At 42.2% G+C, this 18,731-nt stretch overlaps 1 protein-coding gene across 2 annotated transcripts in view; it reads left to right on the top strand.

Annotated features, from left to right (window-relative positions):
- The window catches only part of Reck (reversion inducing cysteine rich protein with kazal motifs), a 60,591-nt gene that overhangs the window by 40,492 nt on the left and 1,368 nt on the right, over positions 1-18,731 (top strand). For both annotated transcript variants that reach the window (XM_048332989.1, XM_048333067.1), the window contains exons 13-20: positions 2,484-2,624; positions 4,136-4,324; positions 5,397-5,519; positions 8,633-8,804; positions 13,532-13,724; positions 15,021-15,231; positions 16,933-17,006; positions 18,150-18,305. In XM_048332989.1, coding sequence (XP_048188946.1) covers positions 2,484-2,624; positions 4,136-4,324; positions 5,397-5,519; positions 8,633-8,804; positions 13,532-13,724; positions 15,021-15,231; positions 16,933-17,006; positions 18,150-18,305 — 1,259 coding nt within the window. The remainder of the gene's footprint in view (positions 1-2,483; positions 2,625-4,135; positions 4,325-5,396; positions 5,520-8,632; positions 8,805-13,531; positions 13,725-15,020; positions 15,232-16,932; positions 17,007-18,149; positions 18,306-18,731) is intronic.

The following is an 18,731-nucleotide window of genomic DNA, read 5'->3' on the forward strand; positions in this document are numbered from 1 at the left end:
TTCTTGCTATCTTGCATGATCATTTGTCTATTGAGAAGGAGTTGTTCCATGAAGCCTTCTCAGTCTCACAAGTTTATCATATCTGCTTGGCCCTTTTTTTTTTTTTTTTTTTTTTTTTTTTTTTTTTTTTGCCCATGTAAATCTTACCATCTAAGACTTTGTAAGCAGAAGTGGCAGTAATCCAGGCATGGATAGCTCACACATGTAATCCTAGCTACTTGGGAGCTAGGATTACTTGGGAGCTACATAGATTATTGGAACTGTAGTTCAAGGCTACTCTACACAGAAAAGTTCTAGACTCCTCAACAGAGAGCTAGATTCAGGGGTGAGAACCTGTTATCCTACCTACCTGGAAGCCTAACATGGGTGAATCTCAATCAGGCAAACACCCCAGGAGGAAGAGAGACCCTACCTCAAAAAATTACTGGCAGAAAAAAAGAACTAGCTGTGTAGTTTAGCAGTTAAAGAACCTGCCTAAGCAAACTTGAGGACTGGAATTCAAATCTCAATACTGAAAGGAAAATAAAAATGATGTTATATTATTGTGAGAAAATGTGAACTGATCATTCAGGAATTCTAAGCGGTGAATCAGATCTCATTCTCAAGTTTCTTTACTGTCTCTTTACCATCTTATGATCAGAAAGTGAAATTTCCCTCAGACTTTTTGGTTATGAGAAGATATTCTGATATACCTGAATGTACCTGAGGCGGGCCTGGCTTAGACTCACTCAATACAAAGTGAAGAATGATGCTTAGATTAGCAGAGGGAAACAGAATTTATCTCCCTGCTTTAGCTTCTGTTTGCCAAGTGCTGCCCAGAGCTACGGAAGTGTGTTGGTATGTCATTGAGGGATTCTAGAGCTGAGCATCTTGGCAGCAGTGTGGCCTTGTGGGGGAGGCTGGGATAACAAGTGCAACTCTGCGCTCTCAGGAGTCGGGCGATGCGAAGTGTTCAGGCTGCCACCAGAGGGAGCAGGAGCCATGAGCTGGCAGGAAAGGCCGACTGAAGTCAGTGCCTACTTGATTTTTTAACCTGTGTCAGATAGGATTAAAATTGTAAATAACAGAACCACACATATAAGTAAAAGAAAGCCCAGAAACAAATTCTGTAGTCCAGAGCACCATCCTAGGTGTCCAGACTTCTTCTGGCCTCCTTAGCACCTGACTTCACTCACTTAAGTTACTCTAATGTACTTTTACCACACAGGACTGTTGGGTTATAGCCACCATATTCTAGTTCTGGGTGGTACCCCTAGTTGCACAGAAAAACTGGGGGGAAATTATCATTTTAAAATTACGGACCTATTGCTACCATAAGTAGAATAGGAGGTTTATTAATAAACAGGGAGAAAAGAGTATATTCTGAATTTGTAGCTGATAGTAGATGCCACATTCTCTAAACACGAACAAACTATGGCTCTTAAATAAATAATAATATATAAATAATATTAGCTTAGGCCTCTATAACTGAGCAGATTACTTCTTTGGGCCTCAGATTCCCCATGTACAGAATGATTAAGCTGGAACTTAATCCAAGAGCTCTTAATGTAGTCACAGCCCTAGACTCTAATACAGCAGTCACATATATAGAGGGGATTACTTCATTAGGAGGAACATTTTTGAAAAGTTTTTACTTAAATCATACTTTGAGACTTTTCCTTGGTCATAATTGTAGAACTTAAATGTAATGTTACAGGGTGTATATTGTCATAATAGATTATCATTTATGGTAAAGCATCCAGATTATTCCTCTTAGACATAAGCACCTATTTGATCAACCTATTGGAAATTGAGTTACCTGAGTTTACCTTATTTGCATATACACACAAGTATGTAGGTATAGTTTTGTCCTTTCTTTACCATATAAACAGATTTTACCAGATATAAATCTGGTAAAGACTTGTCTGTTAAAGACTTGTCTCTCTGGGATATATATGTGAAAAAAAAAATGTATATATTGAACTCAAGGCTTTACATTTGCAAGGCAGGCACTCTTAACTGCTGAGCCATACCTCCACCTCCAGCCTTGTTTTGTTTATCACTGTATCTTAACCTAGAATTTTCTCTATCATATTGTAGGCACTGAACAAATAAAAGAATGAATAAATGTCTCCTTTTTTTTTTGCCAGTCCTGGGCCTTGGACTCAGGGCCTGAGCACTGTCCCTGGCTTCTTCCCGCTCAAGGCTAGCATTCTGCCACTTGAGCCACAGCGCCGCTTCTGGCCGTTTTCTTTATATGTGGTGCTGGGGAATCGAACCTAGGGCCTCGTGTATCTGAGGCAGGCACTCTTGCCACTAGGCTATATCCCCAGCCCTAAATGTCTCCTTTTGCTAAATTCACAAATGATGATCTGTTTTAATAACTTATGAAGATCAGGCCTTTCTGCACATGTATTCCAGCCATTATTAATTCAAATAACTTACAGACTTCTGTTACTCTTTCAAGTAATATACAAGTAACTATTTTGATGCTGTTTTTCTAGGGCCAAGTTCTTTGGGTACTATTGTAGAGGAAGTGACTCACCCCTGTAACCCAAATCCTTGCCCAGCCAATGAGCTTTGTGAAGTTAACCGCAAAGGGTGTCCATCTGGAGATCCCTGCCTTCCATACTCTTGTGTTCAAGGTAAGAGGTAGGTCTGTATGGCTGTGGGACAAGGAAGAGAGAGGCTGCTGGTGTTTCTTTTGGGATAATCTTTAGAGGAGGGTTACAAGGGTCTCTATTATCTTTTCCTGTGATATTTAAGATTTTCCCAGAAAACATTTATGATGTATATAAGCAAAGAAAAAGATGTAATTTTCAGTTAATGTTTAGGTCATAAACTAACAGTATCAGTCCAAAACTTGATTATCATAAATTATAATGTTCATGACTACAAGAGAAATTTGAGCCAACCTTTTGAGCTTTCTTTGCATGTCATAGTATTTGACAAATCTTCAATACGCTGTTCATGGTTCTTATTTTCTAGATTTTCTGTAGTATGTGGAGAAACCTCATACCCTCAGCCTCCCAAGTGCTGGGATTAGTGGGGTATATTTTTATGCTGAGCCAAAACTACATATTATATAGTATTTTTGTACCAAACTGTAGCCAACTTTATTTTTTTTCAAATTTTTATTATCAAACTGATGTACAGAGAGGTTACAGTTTCATACGTTAGGCAATGGATACATTTCTTGTACTGTTTGTTACCTTGTCCCTCATACCCCCCCTCCCTCCTCCCCCTTTCCCTCCCCCCCACCCCCGGAGCTGTTCAGTTCACTTACACCAAACAGTTTTGCAAGTATTGCTTTTGTAGTTGTTTGCCTTTTTTTACCCTGTGTCTCTCAAATTTGGTATTCCCTTTCAATTTACTACTTCAAATACCAGTATACACGATTTCCAATATACTCAGATAACATTACAGAGATAGTGTAGGTACAACCACAGGAAGGTGATACAAGAACATCATCAATAATAGAAGCTACAGATACACATGGGACGTTGAAAGTAGTTACAACTGTGATATAACAATTGTTTCCATAACATGGAGTTCATTTCACTTATCATCATCTTATGTGTTCATAAGGGTATAGCTATTGGGCCTTGTGATGCTCTGCTATGACTTGCCTAAACCTGTACTAATTATTCCCAATAAGGGAGACCATAGAGTCCATGTTTCTTTGGGTCTGTGTAGCCAACTTTAGAGTATCAGTCCTTAATTACCACTGCCCCCTAGAACACAGACTTTTCATTTGAGAGGATATGATTATTTTTTAATTTTTTGTGCTTGTCCTGTGGCTTGAACTCTGGGCCTGGGAGCTGTCTCTGAGCTTTTGTGCTCAAGGCCAGTGCTCTACCACTTGAGCCACAACTCCAGTTCCAGCTTTTTGATGGCTAATTAGAGAAAAGAGTCTCACAGAATTTCCTACCCAGGCTAGTTTTGAACCATAATCCTCAGATTTTAGCCTTCTAAGTAGCTAGGACTACAGGTTTGAGCCACCAACACCTGGCAAATCAGTTTCTTAATTCAGGGAAATTTCTATTATATAATCTTTAATAGTTCTACAGTGCCTATAAGACTTTATTCAGTAGATTCTATCTAATATTGTAAAGCATTGCTGTACCAATACCAGTAATAAGTTACTTTTGTTCAGGTTGCAAACTGGGAGAGGCATCTGATTTCATCGTTCGTCAAGGGACATTAATCCAGGTGCCGTCATCTGCAGGGGAAGTTGGTTGTTATAAAATCTGTTCCTGTGGACAAAGTGGACTCTTAGAAAACTGTATGGAGATGCACTGTATAGACCTCCAGAAGTCTTGTATTGTTGGAGGAAAGAGAAAAAGTGAGCCTTGAACTGTATTTATGCTTTGTTTTCATTATAAGATTGGTTGTCTTCACTTTATAGAACAAACATTGATGGGTTCTCACCAGCATGTTCCAAACTTGTAAGAATATGACAGGGTACAAATACAAAATATGAATATCCCTTTTATATATTCCAAAATCATCTTTTAAAAAATTTCTGTTTTGGCCTGGGAATATGGCCTAGTGGCAAGAGTGCTTGCCTCGTATACACGAAGCCCTAAGTTTGATTCCTCAGCACCACATATATAGAAAAGGCCAGAAGTGTCGCTGTGGCTCAAGTGGTAGAGTGCTAGCCTTGAGCAAAAGAAGCCAGGGACAGTGCTCAGGCCCTGAGTTCAAGCCCCAGGACTGACAAAAAAATAAAAAAATAAATTTCTGTTTTGAGCCAAGTGTTGGTGGCTTGTGCCTGTAATCCTAGATACTCAGGAGAATGAGATCTGAAGATCACTGTTCAAAGCCAGCCCAGGCAGAAAAGACCAAGACACTCTTATCTCCAATTAACCACCAGAAAACAAGAAGTAGCTCAAGTGATAGAGCAGTAGCCTTGAGCAAAAGAGCTCAGGGAGAGCACCCAGGCCCCGAGTTCAAGCCCCATGATCAACAACAACAACAAAAATTACATTTTAAAACTTTTTGAAAAGTCTTTCTTTAACTCCCATTTCTTTTTTTTTTTTTTTTTTTTTTTTTTGGCCAGTCCTGGGGCTTGGACTCAGGGCCTGAGCACTGTCCCTGGCTTCTTTTTGCTCAAGGCTAGCACTCTACCACTTGAGCCACAGCGCCACTTCTGGCCGTTTTCTGTATATGTGGTGCTGGGGAATCAAACCCAGGGCCTCATGTATACAAGGCAAGCACTCTTGCCACTAGGCCATATCCCCAGCCCCCAACTCCCATTTCTTATATAGGGAGCAGGAAATATTTTTCTCTTGTCTTCATTTCTCCCTACTCTAACTCTGTTTACTAAAATAAATTCCTTACTAAAACTTTAAAATTTTTTATTTTGTTCTATTTCTTAATGTATAATATAGTTCAGTGCTCTCGTTCTCTTTCAGGTCATGGAACATCATTTAGTATTGACTGCAATATCTGTTCTTGTTTTGCGGGCAATCTGGTATGTTCTACTCGCCTCTGCCTCAATGAGCACAGCTCAGATGATGACCGTCGCATCTTCACAGGTGACTGAGAACATCAGAGCCTCTTCACAGGGGACCATCCTTCCTTTGTTCTCATTTTTCATTTGAGACAACCTCTCTTGTCTTGCTTTAAGTGCAAACATGTACTGTAAAATCAGTATAGAATCTGAAGACAAGATACTTATCTGAAGACAAGCTCCTAGTTTCATCCTGTATTACATGTAGACATTAATTTAAATGGTTCCTTGGCGCCTTTCGAACACCAATATTCTGGGATTCCATGAGTCAAAACGAATAGGGTCAACGAGTGGGATGATTTCAGTTAAATGGAACTTTTCTGTCTAGTGAAGTACCCGCACTTACCCCTACTATGGTAGTCTAAATGTTCATGTATTTTCTAAGTGTTTTTTGCCTTTCTCTGACCTTAGTGATTCACTTAGATTTCCACAGATAGTATCATCCCTCATCCCATACTGTTTTCTTGATTTTGCTATGTTTCATGCTGTGGTATTATGCTCACATCAGCACCCAGAGATACATGGCTGATTTCCACAGATAGTATCATCCCTCATCCCATACTGTTGTCTTGATTTTGCCATGTTTTATGCTGTGGTATTATGCTCACATCAGCACCCAGAGATACAGGGCTTGGTGACATGGACATATTCTCCTATGAAGCTACATTTACCAATAGCAATAGTGCCGTCTGCCAGTGTCTATTGATGCTTCTTTTCTCCCAGATCTCAAGTTCTGGGTAAAGACATACGGGTCTTTACCCCATGTTCCCATTTCAGTAGCAATTGGATTCTTGATTCTTCTTTCCTAGGAATTAGTATTACAGGCCAAGAAAATGGGGCTGGGGATGGGGAGAAAAGAATAAGGTTTTACCCATCTTGTATCTCCAGTCTTTTGGAAATAAAAAGGAGACCAAAAGTAAGAAATGAACAGCAGACTGATAAGGAAGTATGAGGGGAACCAGTCCCACCTCATCGAGTGTGTCCTAGCCTCCACTGCTTTAGTACAGTCATCGTCATCCTCCCTCATTAAACACCTAAGCATTTTTAGAGGAGGAACTGTGCATTTCCTAAGACCCTTTTTGCCAGAGTTTGGGACCCTTATCATCCAGAGTAAAATTATGCCAATAACTATTAAGCTAGCAGATGCTAAGGGAATTCTACTGGCCCCAAACTATAACACATTTCTTGTGATTAAGTTTTCAAGTCCACACATGATTCAAAAGGAGATAGTCATAAAATGTTTGTTTCAAAATAATACTTTTCCTCTTTACCTTCCTGTTCTTCCCACCCCTGAGGAGATGAGAGGGGAAGGAACCTATCGGAGGAGCCTATGATAACCCTTGCTTTGTCTTGCTTTTGGTATTATTCTTTAACATTCAAGAAATCCCCTAAGCCAGAGTTCAAACATCTAAATCTCAGATTTCACATGCCAGATAAGGAGAAGCAAGGTTTCTTTTTCCACATATAATATTCTTTATAAGGGTCTGCTCCTGGGGTCATAGCCTATAGTCCCCTTATTCACTGGCAAAGGAAATGACAAAGGAAAGCTGTCTTGCAGTCAAATGACTTTTTTCAAAGCTGTGCTGCCTTTGGAAAAGCAAAGATGGCAAGGTAGTTGTATTTTTTGACTTAATTTACAATTCTGTATGAACATGGGACTGCCACATGATTGTTAAGGACAAGTGGAAGAAGGGAAGGCTACGTGTGTACATATTTTAGGCTTTCTGAAACCAGAGTTTTAGACCTCAGGCCCAAACCCGAGGAATTCTACATGTCAGGTCTGAGATGTGGTGAGGAGCAGAGAAAGGAGGTTTATTATGTGGCAGCCATGAGAAGACAGCACTTCAGCCCATCCTCAGACATCTTCTGGGCATAGACATGAGCTATAGGTTTTATAGAGAAAGAATTGGGGGAAAGGGAGAGGAATACATAACTATTAAACAGTCCTGGTCAAAGTATGGCCTGGTTGACTTACTATTTCATTCCTTGGAGGGGATTCTGGAGAAGTTGCTATTACTGTCATGACTGGTCAGAATAGTCATCATTGTTGCAAGGTGTTTTGTCCTGAGGAGGCCCAGCTGTTGCTTAAGAGTCATTTCAGTTCTTTGCCATAAAGCCATAAAGATGTTATCAGTCAGTCCTGTCCTGTTCTTCCTGAATTGCAAAGTAACTATAGAGAACGGCTTAGAGCAAAAGCACATATGTTAAGCTTTTTTTCCTGCTTTTTTAAAATTTAGAGACCCAGATAAGTACTCAGTGGGGAATTTTTTGTTTTGGAAGGGGTGTGTGTGTGTGTGTGTGTGTGTGTGTGTGTGTGTGTGTGTGTGTGTGTGTTGGTCCTGGAGTTTGGACTCCGGGCCTGGGCTCTGTCCCTGAGATTCTTCTTCTCAAGGCTAGCACTCTGTCACTTGAGCCACAGCTCCACTTTCAGCTTTTTCTGAGTAGTTTATTGGAGATAAGAGTCTCACATACCTGCACTGGTGGCTCATGCCAGTAATCCTAGGGACTCAGAAGGCTGAGATCTGAGGATTATGGTTCAGACCCAGTCCAGACAGAAAAGTCTGTGAGACTCTTATCTTCAATTAACCACCAGAAAACCAGAAGTAACACTTTGGTTCAAAGTGGTAAAGTGCTGGCCTTGAACAAAAACAGCTCAGAAACAGTGCCAAGACCACAAGTCCAAGCATCATGACTGACACCAACCAACCAACAAACAACAACAAGGAGCCTCACAGATTTTCCTGCCAGGGCTTCTTTCAGACTTCGATCCTCACATCTCAGCCTCCTGAGTACCTAGGATTACAGCTGTGAGCTACAAGCAAGTAGCTTAAAGTGGGTTTTTGTTGTTGCTGTTGCTGTTGTTGTTGTTATTTGATGGTACCCGGGCTTGGGCTCAGGGCCTTGTGCTTGCTCAACTTCCTTAGTTGTTCACTTGGCTGATGCTCTCCTACTTGCACCACACCTCTAGTGCAGCTCTTTGCTAGTTATTTTGGAGATGGAGTCTTATGGACTTTGCCGTCTTTGAGCCACAGTCCTCCAGGTCTCAGCCTCCTGAGTAGCTATGATAATAGGTATGAACCACTGATGCCCAGCTAGAAAATGAAGCTTTCCAGCATGTCTTCCATTTCCTCTCTTTAGGTCTGCCCTGTAACTGCGCAGATCAGTTTGTCCCTGTGTGTGGGCAGAATGGACGCACTTATCCTAGTGCCTGCATTGCACGCTGTGTGGGTCTCCAAGACCATCAATTTGAGTTTGGATCATGCATCTCCAAGGATCCTTGTACTCCTAATCTCTGCCCAAAAAACCAAAGGTAAGTCAAAAGCTACTTTCTTTTTTCTCAACCCCAAACCTGCACTTGCAAAACATCTACCATGGGGGCTGGGAATATGACCTAGTGGTAAAGTGCTCGTCTCATGTCTCATATACATGAAGCCCTGGGTTTGATTCCTCAGCACCACATATATAGAAAAAAGCCGGAAGTAGAGCTGTGGCTCAAGAGGTAGAGTACCAGCCTTGAGCAAAAAGAAGCCAGGGACAGTGCTCAGGCCCTGAGTTCAAGCCCCAGGAGTGGCATCAAAAACAAAACAAAACAAAAAATCTACCATGCATGTACCAGATGGATACAAAGGTGAATTGAAATGCAGTCTCTGGCCCAGTATGGTAACATACACATAAAATCTCAGCATTAAGGAGGCTGAGGCAGAAGCTGATCTTGATTTCAAGGCCAGCCTGGGCTACATTGCGTGACACTACCCCTACCCCCAAAAAAGTGGCTTCTGTCCTGAAGAGTATGAAATCCAAAAGGAAAGAGAGCCAAGTAAAGCTGCTAGGCAACAGGATTGGCAGCCCAGACATGGGCAATTAGTGAAGCCTAGGGAGGAAGGGGTGAGGAAAGGCTCGGAGGATGAGCAGGAGGCACAGCATGGTTGCAGGGAGAAATGTATGGGTGAAGGCAGACAGCTACAGGAGTACAGTCATGATTGTTGGAAATGAAGATTTAAGATGGTTTCTGCTGGAAACCCCAACAGTTCTGTGAAACTGAAATGGACTGAAATAATGTAAGGAAGATTAGCAGAGAAGACAAGATCTTATTATTAGCTACTTATGCCTGGTAGTAAAGGGAAATTTTCTTCTACTTATGTATAAGCCTACATTTTAGTGACTGGACATGAGAAGTGTCGGGAAATGCAATTTCAGTATTTTTTGGGTCTCCTCTCTGCATTCTCTTTACTGAGCCAGAGGATAGCTGACTTGGCATTGAAGGACTTCTATATATGGTATCCACTAGGGAAATTGTTTAACCAAATGACAAAAATTGGTCACTCATCTGCCAAAGTTTGTACAACGAAAACTAAGGATCTGGGGTATGGCTTAAGAGGTAGACGCACCTACCCAGGAGCCTAAGGCTCTGAGTTCAAATCCACCAAAAAAGGAAAACAGAAAACTAAAGTGAAAAGATGATGACATGCATAAGAAATAGGTAAAAGGATAACATGTATTGAGGCTTATTTGGTTGTTTATTTGCTTATTTTTCTCTGTTGGTTAAACTTCCTGAATAAGGTTATCTTGCTTTTATAATAAAACACTGAAAAGAAGTCTTACAGCAGAAAAGCCTTTATAGGTATAATGCAGTAGCAGCATAAATAATTTTATCCATGAAAATTATGGGAAAGAATATCATAAAGATTTGCTGCCCTTATAAGCACCCTAAAAATCAATATAAAAAATGACAATCTAATGTGGAAAAAAGCAAAAACTGATAGCCTAATAGAAAGATGAGCCAAGGACATAAACACAGAAACAGAAATATAAATGATTCTTAAACACTTGCAAAAATGCTTTTATTTATTAGGGTTAAGTGATGGAGTCACTTAACCAGCTACTGTATACAAATCCCAAAGTATCAGTGCTGTCACCTAGTAGATCTAATACAGTCTCTTCGGCACCAGCCTCCTTCTCTGTATCCTCCACATTTGGAGGCTGCTCTTGAAGATCCTTTATGGGCCAAGTCTAAAGGCCGTAGTCATCTATTACTGCCACTCAACATTCTGTTATTTATAATTCAATCAATTGACTACAACCAGCTGCTAAATATAATCTATGAAACATAATCTAGATGTATCCCCAGAAGAAAATTATATGAATTTGATATCTGGCCAGTCTGCCCCAGTGTTTAGCTTTGCTCAGTTTGAGAGAAATGTAAATTAAATTCCAATCATGTGATTACATATGGCACTGTCATGCACGAGGGTCTGGGGAAGGATTAGTGTATCCTCTCTGGAGGGCAATTGACTGCATCCAGTTTTAAATCACATGCCCTTTTTTTAAAAAGTCAGCATGTGTAAGTGCTCATACTTCTGTAAAATATCTCTGAAAGAATAAATATATATTAAGGAATTAGTAAGGGAACTGAGTGGCTAAGATACAAGAGTAGGAGGGAGACCTTTTCACTATATATGATTTAATATCTTTTTATTTCTGTTCAAACAATAATTGCTTTAAAAAGAAAAGGTTGTAAGACTAGAAGTGTAGCTCAAGTGATAAAGTGCTTGTCTAGCAAGCACTAGGCCTAGAGTTCAAACCCCAGTACCACCAAAAAAGAAAGAAAAAATTGTATTTATTCATCAAGTACCTGTTGATATGCAGGCATTTGTTTTCCTTTTGCCAGTACCAAGGGGTAGTGTTCCACTTGAGCCATGCCTCCAACCTGGCTTTTTGCTGGTTAAATAGGAAGGTAGTCTTGTGGACTTTCCTGCTTAGGCTGGTTTTGAGCCACAGACCTCCAGGTCTCAGCCTCCTGAGTAGTCCATAGTCATCTTTTTTAAACATTAGGATATAACAAGTAAGTCAGATTGTCTCTGCCCTGATCATTTCACTTTTATTTGTTCCCTGGATTCTCAGCCTTTTCCTATGATCCTCTTGTTCCTATATACACAAATTGATCTAGGTTTTCCTCCTCAAGTGCTAAATTTCTCTTAATATTCTTTCCTGGTAATGGTAATAAGGTTACATATATTCTTTTCCATTTTTCTCCCTCCTGCACCTCAAATTTCCATAAAACTATAACAAATACATTCCAGTTTCAGATCACCTGAGCAGAGGCAGCCATCTTAGTGGCATCAGTGCAGGAGGCTGATACCTGAAACATTCCCTTAAAGATTAAAATAGTAGCTACTATATTGTTGTTCTTTCTAATAGTGAGTACTAAACATTTTCATGGGTCTCCTTTTTTTCCTTTTTTTTTTGGCCAGTCCTGGGCCTTGGACTCAGGGCCTGAGCACTGTCCCTGGCCTCTTCCCGCTCAAGGCCAGCACTCTGCCACCTGAGCCACAGCGCCCCTTCTGGCCATTTTCCATATATGTGGTGCTGGGGAATCGAACCAAGAGCTTCATGTGTAGGAGGCAAGCACTCTTGCCACTAGGCTGTATTCCCAGCCCCTTTTTTTCCATTTTTTGAAGACTTGATAATTATGAATGTAGCTTTACAAGTATGGACATCATCAGAGATGGGGACAGTTCACTCAGATTCAAATTTTAGTAGAAGGAAATAAATAAAACATCATCACTGGCCTTCAATAAAAAACTTCTACCCCATCCAAGCTCCCTCTCTATCCCTCTCCAATAACTACCCCCTACCACTCTCCAGAGACTACTGCTCCACTGCTGCTATCCTAGGTCTCCTTATACAAAGTTATGTACACTCTGCATAAAAATGATTAAATAAAAGCACAGGATTGGGGCTGGGAATATGGCCTAGTGGCAAGAGTGCTTGCCTCCTATACATGAAGCCCTAGGTTCAATTCCTCAGCACCACATATATATAGAAAAGGCCAGAAGTGGTGCTGTGGCTCAGGTTGGCAGAGTGCTAGCCTTGAGCAAAAAGAAGCCAGGGACAGTGCTCAGGCCCTGAATTCAAGCCCCAATTCTGGCAAAAAAAAAAAAAAAAGATTCTGAGTTCAAACCTCCATTTACAAAACAAGAAAGAAGAAGAGGGGGGAGGAGGAGGGAGAGGGAGGGAGGGAGGGAGGGAGGGAGGGAGGGAGGGAAGAGAAAAAAATCTAGAGAAGAGAGCTGTTATCTTAACCCCTGTGGGGAAATAAGGAGAATGAAACAAGGTCCAGACATTACTAGAAGAACCCACTTTGGTGGCATTCTTGTAAGTAGTTCAAAATAAGCTAGCATCAACTTCTTAGTCTGGTAGGTACAGAAACCTGAAAAAAAATTAGGACATAAAGTGAAATCTCTTTTTTTTCCTGCTTTTTGATGGTCCTGGGATTGAACTTGGAACCTCATGCTTTCGAGGCAGGTTCTCTACCATTTGAGCCACACCTTTCTAGCCCCTTTTTGCCTTTGATTAGTTTTCCTCCTGGTGTTTCCCCATGTCTCGGGGGAGGACAGTCACATTGGTTGAGATGGAGTCTCTTGGACCTTTTTTTGCCCAGACTGGCCTCAGACTAAGATCCAAGATCCTTTGATCTCCACCTCACTCAAGTAGCTAGGATTGTAGGCTTGATCCACAGTACCCAGCAAAACTTTTTCTTAAGATATACTTTTGTTAGCCAAGTAAAATTAAGCACAAGAAAATGTTTCATTTGTTATTGACTACAGGGCCCATCCACCTGGCTTCCTATCACAGCACTTCTACCTATGCTTGCATCCTTGGCTCTTGGTTTCTGTCTCCCTTCTCCTTTCCCCAGTACTGCATTCTGGATCCTCACCTCAGTGTTTATGGCTGCTCAGTCTGGTCCACTCTGTACCCTCCTTACCCACCCAGCTCCAGTTAGAATTCCTCTCCCAGTGAGTCCCCCAGGCTCTCACCCAGTGATTCATTCCCTTGGGCAGTTTGTGTGGCATTGTCTACCTCATAGCCTGTTCTGCATGCTTCACTCTCCCCCTCAACACAAGCTATTGTATCTCTTTCTCCTCAGCCTCCTGGGCCTCATTCTTGGTTCTGCCAGCCCCACCATAATCCCCCTCCCCCTTCTGTCCTGTGTCCTGCACCTACATCTGGCTCATGTGCTGCATTCATCTTTTTCAGATGTGTACCCAAACCCCAAGTCTGCCTGACAACTTTTGATAAGTTTGGATGTAGCCAGTATGAGTGTGTGCCAAGACAGCTTGCCTGTGACCAGGCCCGTGAGCCTGTGTGTGATACAGACCACATGGAGCACAACAATCTCTGCACTTTATACCAAAGAGGAAAAAGTCTCTCCTACAAAGGCCCATGCCAGGTATGTTGTTTGGCTGACAAACAGAGTGCACTGGGCAGAAAATTCATTTATGATCCTTTACAGGCAAGGAGAATCAAGCCCTCCCCTGAAAAAAAACACTGACTCTTCTCATTCTGAAAGGCGGTCTGGCTGGCATGTGCCTCTTCACAGCTAGTGTAGAACCAAGTGGAGACAGTGACTTCTTACTGCCACTTGTAGGGACAGAACTTTGGTTTCATTCCGTTTGTACTTCCCAGGGAGTTCTGTTTGTCATCCCCACTAGGAAACAAATCAGAAGAAAAGAGAGTTTCCTCATTCTTCCTACCTCTCTCCTACCACTCACAGTGATTGAAAATTTCTCTAGGACTTCTGTACTTTATCATTAGCCTGTATCTCAATCTTGCAGGGTTGTGGAATCTACGTCCACTTTAAATGACTAATTGTATAAATAGTCCCTTTGGGACTTCCCACATAAACCACTTATTCTCTCCTGGGGAATACCATTCTCTGGGCCCAGAATCCCTTACCCACAACCCCCTAACAGCTTCCATGATTGCTTCTCATTCTCTGGTCTTGGTTAGAAAAGTCCCTTCAGCTTGTTTACCTCAGCTTGTTTTCTCTCAACATTTAGATTCCATCTGCATTGGTATCTTCCTCTCTGATTTCCCAGTCTTCTCTTCCTCCTCTTTCCTTCATCCTGCTTATGCTTTTTCCTGAGCTACCCAGGAATAGGCCCAGAGTCTGTCTGCTCCATTGCTCTCTTCCCTCTTTCCTCTCCTTCTCCTGTACCCAGTGAAATGGTAAGGCCTCCACATTTGGAGAAAGATTGATCCTGTTTTCTTCAAACAGACCTTCTTGGATTTTAAGAGCTGTCTGGGTAGAGGAGTGATGAGAGGATATCTTTATCTCATTCCTGTTTATATGAAATGACCCAGGTCAGAGAGACTGAGCAGTCATCTTTTCATTCTTGAGGCAGCTGTGTTGCTCTCTGCTTTACACTGTGTTATTTTTTTTTTCCTTTTTATTTGGGGGGTGGGGGTGAGGAGGAAATAGAAGCCAGGTACCAGTGGCTCATGCCTGTAATCCTGGCTACTCAGGAGGCTGAGAATGGAGTTTCACAGTTTGAAGCCATCCTGGGCAGGAAAACCCATGAGACTCTTATCTCCAATTAAACACACACACACACACACACACACACTCATACACACACACATACACACACGCCTTAAGTGGAACTGTGGTTCCCTCTGTCCCCTCCCGATCAGGACTGGTGCACCATGGCAGTTCCCTGGCTAACTGTGATTTGTTTGCCCTCAGCCCTTCTGCAGAGCCACAGAGCCTGTCTGTGCCCACAATGGTGAGACCTATAGTAGTGTGTGCGCTGCCTACTCTGATCGCGTGGCAGTTGATTACGATGGGCCCTGCCAGGCTGTTGGGGTCCTCTCCGAATACAGTTCTGTCACCGAGTGTGCTGCTGTGAAGTGTCCTCCACTTTTGGCGACAGGGTGCAAACCCATCATCCCACCTGGTAGGCTGGAGGTATTTGGGGTAGGCAAGGGTGGGATTGGAAGGATGTACTTACTCACTTCCAGAAAGTCACGGAGAAGACAATTGACTAGTTTATTTAAATTTCTCAAGAGATTCACACACTCATTAGACATAATATTCTGGATTAGCCTTGAAAAGTTATGGCCTGGTGACTTTGAAACAGTAGGGCAATCTTTTTTCAGAAATCTTGTACCAATATGTAAAATGATGAAGTTGTTACTGGGCACTGGTGGCTCATGCCTATAATCCTAGCTATTCAGTAGGCTGAGATCCAAGGCTCACAGTTTGAAATCAGATTAGGCAGGATAGTCAGGCTCTTAGCTCCAATTAACCCTACAAAGCTGGAAATGGAGATGTGGCTCAAGTGGTAGAGTGCTACCCTTGAGCAAAAACAAGGTCAGAGACAGAATCTAGTCCCTGAACTCAAGCCCCACGGCCAGCGCGCGCACACACACACACACACACAGAGATAAAGTAGTACTTATTTTCTAAAATTGTTATTAGATTAAACATATAATATTTACTTAGAAAGGTAACGAACACTTAGTTCATAGTAGATGTATAATCAAAGAAGTTTTGAACACCGATATTGGATGTTGAGATTTGTTTAGTTGCATAGCATCAGAAACAGTAAGTTTTTTTTTAAAGCAGTTTGCCTACAGGCTTATACTCTTCAGAGTTGGCAGGAGAAACTGTATTGCAAAACTGTACAGCACAGGTTTATCTGTAGTCTTCCAACTTCATTCTTCCATGCATTCACTCATCAAATATTCACTGGGCTTCCACTGTGTGCCAGACACTCTTGTAAGCACTGGGGACTTAGCAGTTAACAATATGGAGCTCTTCCTCCTGTTTCAAGGGAGGTAACACAAGTTACCATGCATATCCTTACTGTCAGACGCACCAAATGCAATGCAGTAGAACAAGGGGGATAGTGAAGGCCCACTATGGAGGACTGGCTAATGATTGGTTACTGAGCTCTGCCATGTTAAATGTGGTATAACATTCAGTTCAATCATGCCATGTCTTGCTCTGGTTTTTAAGCAGTTTTTTTTTTTGGCCAGTCCTGGGCCTTGGATTCAGGGCCTGAGCACTGTCCCTGGCTTCTTCCCGCTCAAGGCTAGCACTCTGCCACTTGAGCCACAGCGCCGCTTCTGGCCATTTTCTGTATATGTGGTGCTGGGGAATCGAACCTAGGGCCTCGTGTATCCGAGGCAGGCACTCTTGCCACTAGGCTATATCCCCAGCCCCTTAAGCAGTTTTAAGATAATTTTTAAATTAAATTGGAAGCAAATGCTCGTGAACCTCCAAAACATAAGCTCCTTGTTTGCAGACAAAAACAAAAACAAACAAAAAAACCCAAGGCCCAATGAGAACATTTGGCCAGGATCACAGAGTGAGATGGAGGCAGGGCAGGGTTAGGCCCTGTGTCTTTTTTCAGTGCTAGTGCGTGTGCTCTGTGACACCGCAGCCTCCTCTCCCTGATCAGGAGGGAGGCAGGGGTGAAGAAAGAACTTTGGCAAACTCACAGATTACAAGGCCATGCACTGGTCAGCCAATGTATCTAAAGAGAGAATCAGCAGGAAGGACAGAATGGAGCCCACAGTGAAGGACTTGTCACTTCACCAAACTTCTGAATTCCTGTTACTTCTGAATCCATACAAAATGGTTTCTGTTACAGGTGCTTGTTGTCCATTATGTGCTGGGATGTTAAGAGTGCTATTTGACAAAGAAAAACTGGACACTATTGCTAAGGTATATTGCTTTATACGTCAAGTACTGTTGAAACCTTACTTAAAGCTAAACCTAGAATCCTGGAAAGCCAAATGAACTATCCCCATGTATAGATGAAGAAACAAGTCTTAAGTAAACTGACTTGTCCACAACCATACAGCTCATAGCCAGTAGAAAGAGGGTTTGCATCCTAGTGGAGTCCCAACCTATGCTTCTTCCTGCCACATCCCAGCTGTGCACATCAGTCAGCCTGAGCTTTTCTTAGAAAGCTAGGGGGATGGTCAGCAGCTGCAGGTGGAGCAGGTGGCTGAGGTTGGTAGATACCCAGATGGTTTCAAAATAGTTGGTATCATACCAGCCCCAATTCTTGCCAGGGGACCCCCATCCCTGGGTGGTTTTACCCTTTCCCTTCTCTACACCATCACTTTTGCATCTCTATTTGGTGAAGGTAGGGTTCCCAGAATGTACAGCCAACACTTGCCACTGCCTACACAATTCTCTCCATCTTTATTAAAATACCTGAATGTTTTATAGGAAGACTAAGTCCTCATGACCTGTAGCTATGAACAATCACTATTGAAAAGGCTCTTCTGAACTTGGGGGTGGGGATAGGAGGGAAAAACTGAGAGAGAGCAAGGAAAACAGTGACATTGTCCAAAGAGAAATGTACTCTTGACCTAACTTATATAACTGTAACCCCTTAGTACACTACCTTTATAATAACAATTAAAATTTTTAATAAATAAATAAAAAGAACTTCTGGCCAGGCACCAGTGGCTCACGCCTCTAATCCTAACTACTCAGGAGGCTGAGATCTGAGGATTGTGGTTCAAAGCCAGGAATGTCCATGAAACTCTTTTCTCCAATTAACTACCAAAAAGCCAGAAATGGAGGTGTGGCTCAAAGAGGTAAAGCACTAGGCTTAAGCACCAAAGCTCAAGGACAGTGCTCAGGCCCTAATTTCAAGCCCCAAGCCCAGCACATAAAAACAAACAAAAACCCAGTAGGCATTGGTCCAACAGAGTTGTGTTGGGGCCTGGCACTGAGGGTTCTTTATTCAGAGTCTCCTCTACTGGCCACTGAAGCAACGGCAGTAATGGCAGGTTAGGCAGTAATCGGGACCTCTTCTTATCTTCAGGTAATAGAAATGTTTTCTCTTTCTAGGTAACAAATAAAAAGCCAATAACAGTTCTGGAAATCCTTCAGAAAATCCGCATGCACGTTTCAGTCCCACAATGTGATGTGTTTGGATACTTCAGCATTGAATCAGAAATAGTGGTTCTGATCATTCCTGTGGATCAGTATCCAAAACCTCTGCAGGTGCGGTTCAGCACATGGTGTGCACCATCCTATTACTATCAAGTTGGGTGGGTGTGAAAAGATAGTACAAACCAGAAGCAGGGAAGGATCAGGAGATAAGGACGTGAGGGCACATGGAGTTTGGAACCAAGAAGGGAGAAAGGCAAGGGAGTTTCTGAAGGACCAAGTACTTTTCTAGACAGCTGAGGCCTGGCATCCATTTGATAGGAATGCAGTGGAGCCAGGGGAAGGGAGAAAATAAGGCACTGGGACTCAGAGGGTACAGAGATGGAGTGTCTTTGAGAACACACCAGTGGCAATCCACTTGTTATACAGATGAGGCTACTGAGCACCAGGGAGGCAGAGCTGGCATAGGTCCTGCAGTGACAAAGCCTCCGGCCTCCTTGTGCTGTAGAGGAAGCTAGTTTTGTGAGTAATTTTTTTCCT

Source organism: Perognathus longimembris, chromosome 1 (assembly GCF_023159225.1).
Source record: "Perognathus longimembris pacificus isolate PPM17 chromosome 1, ASM2315922v1, whole genome shotgun sequence".
NCBI lineage: Eukaryota > Metazoa > Chordata > Mammalia > Rodentia > Heteromyidae > Perognathus > Perognathus longimembris.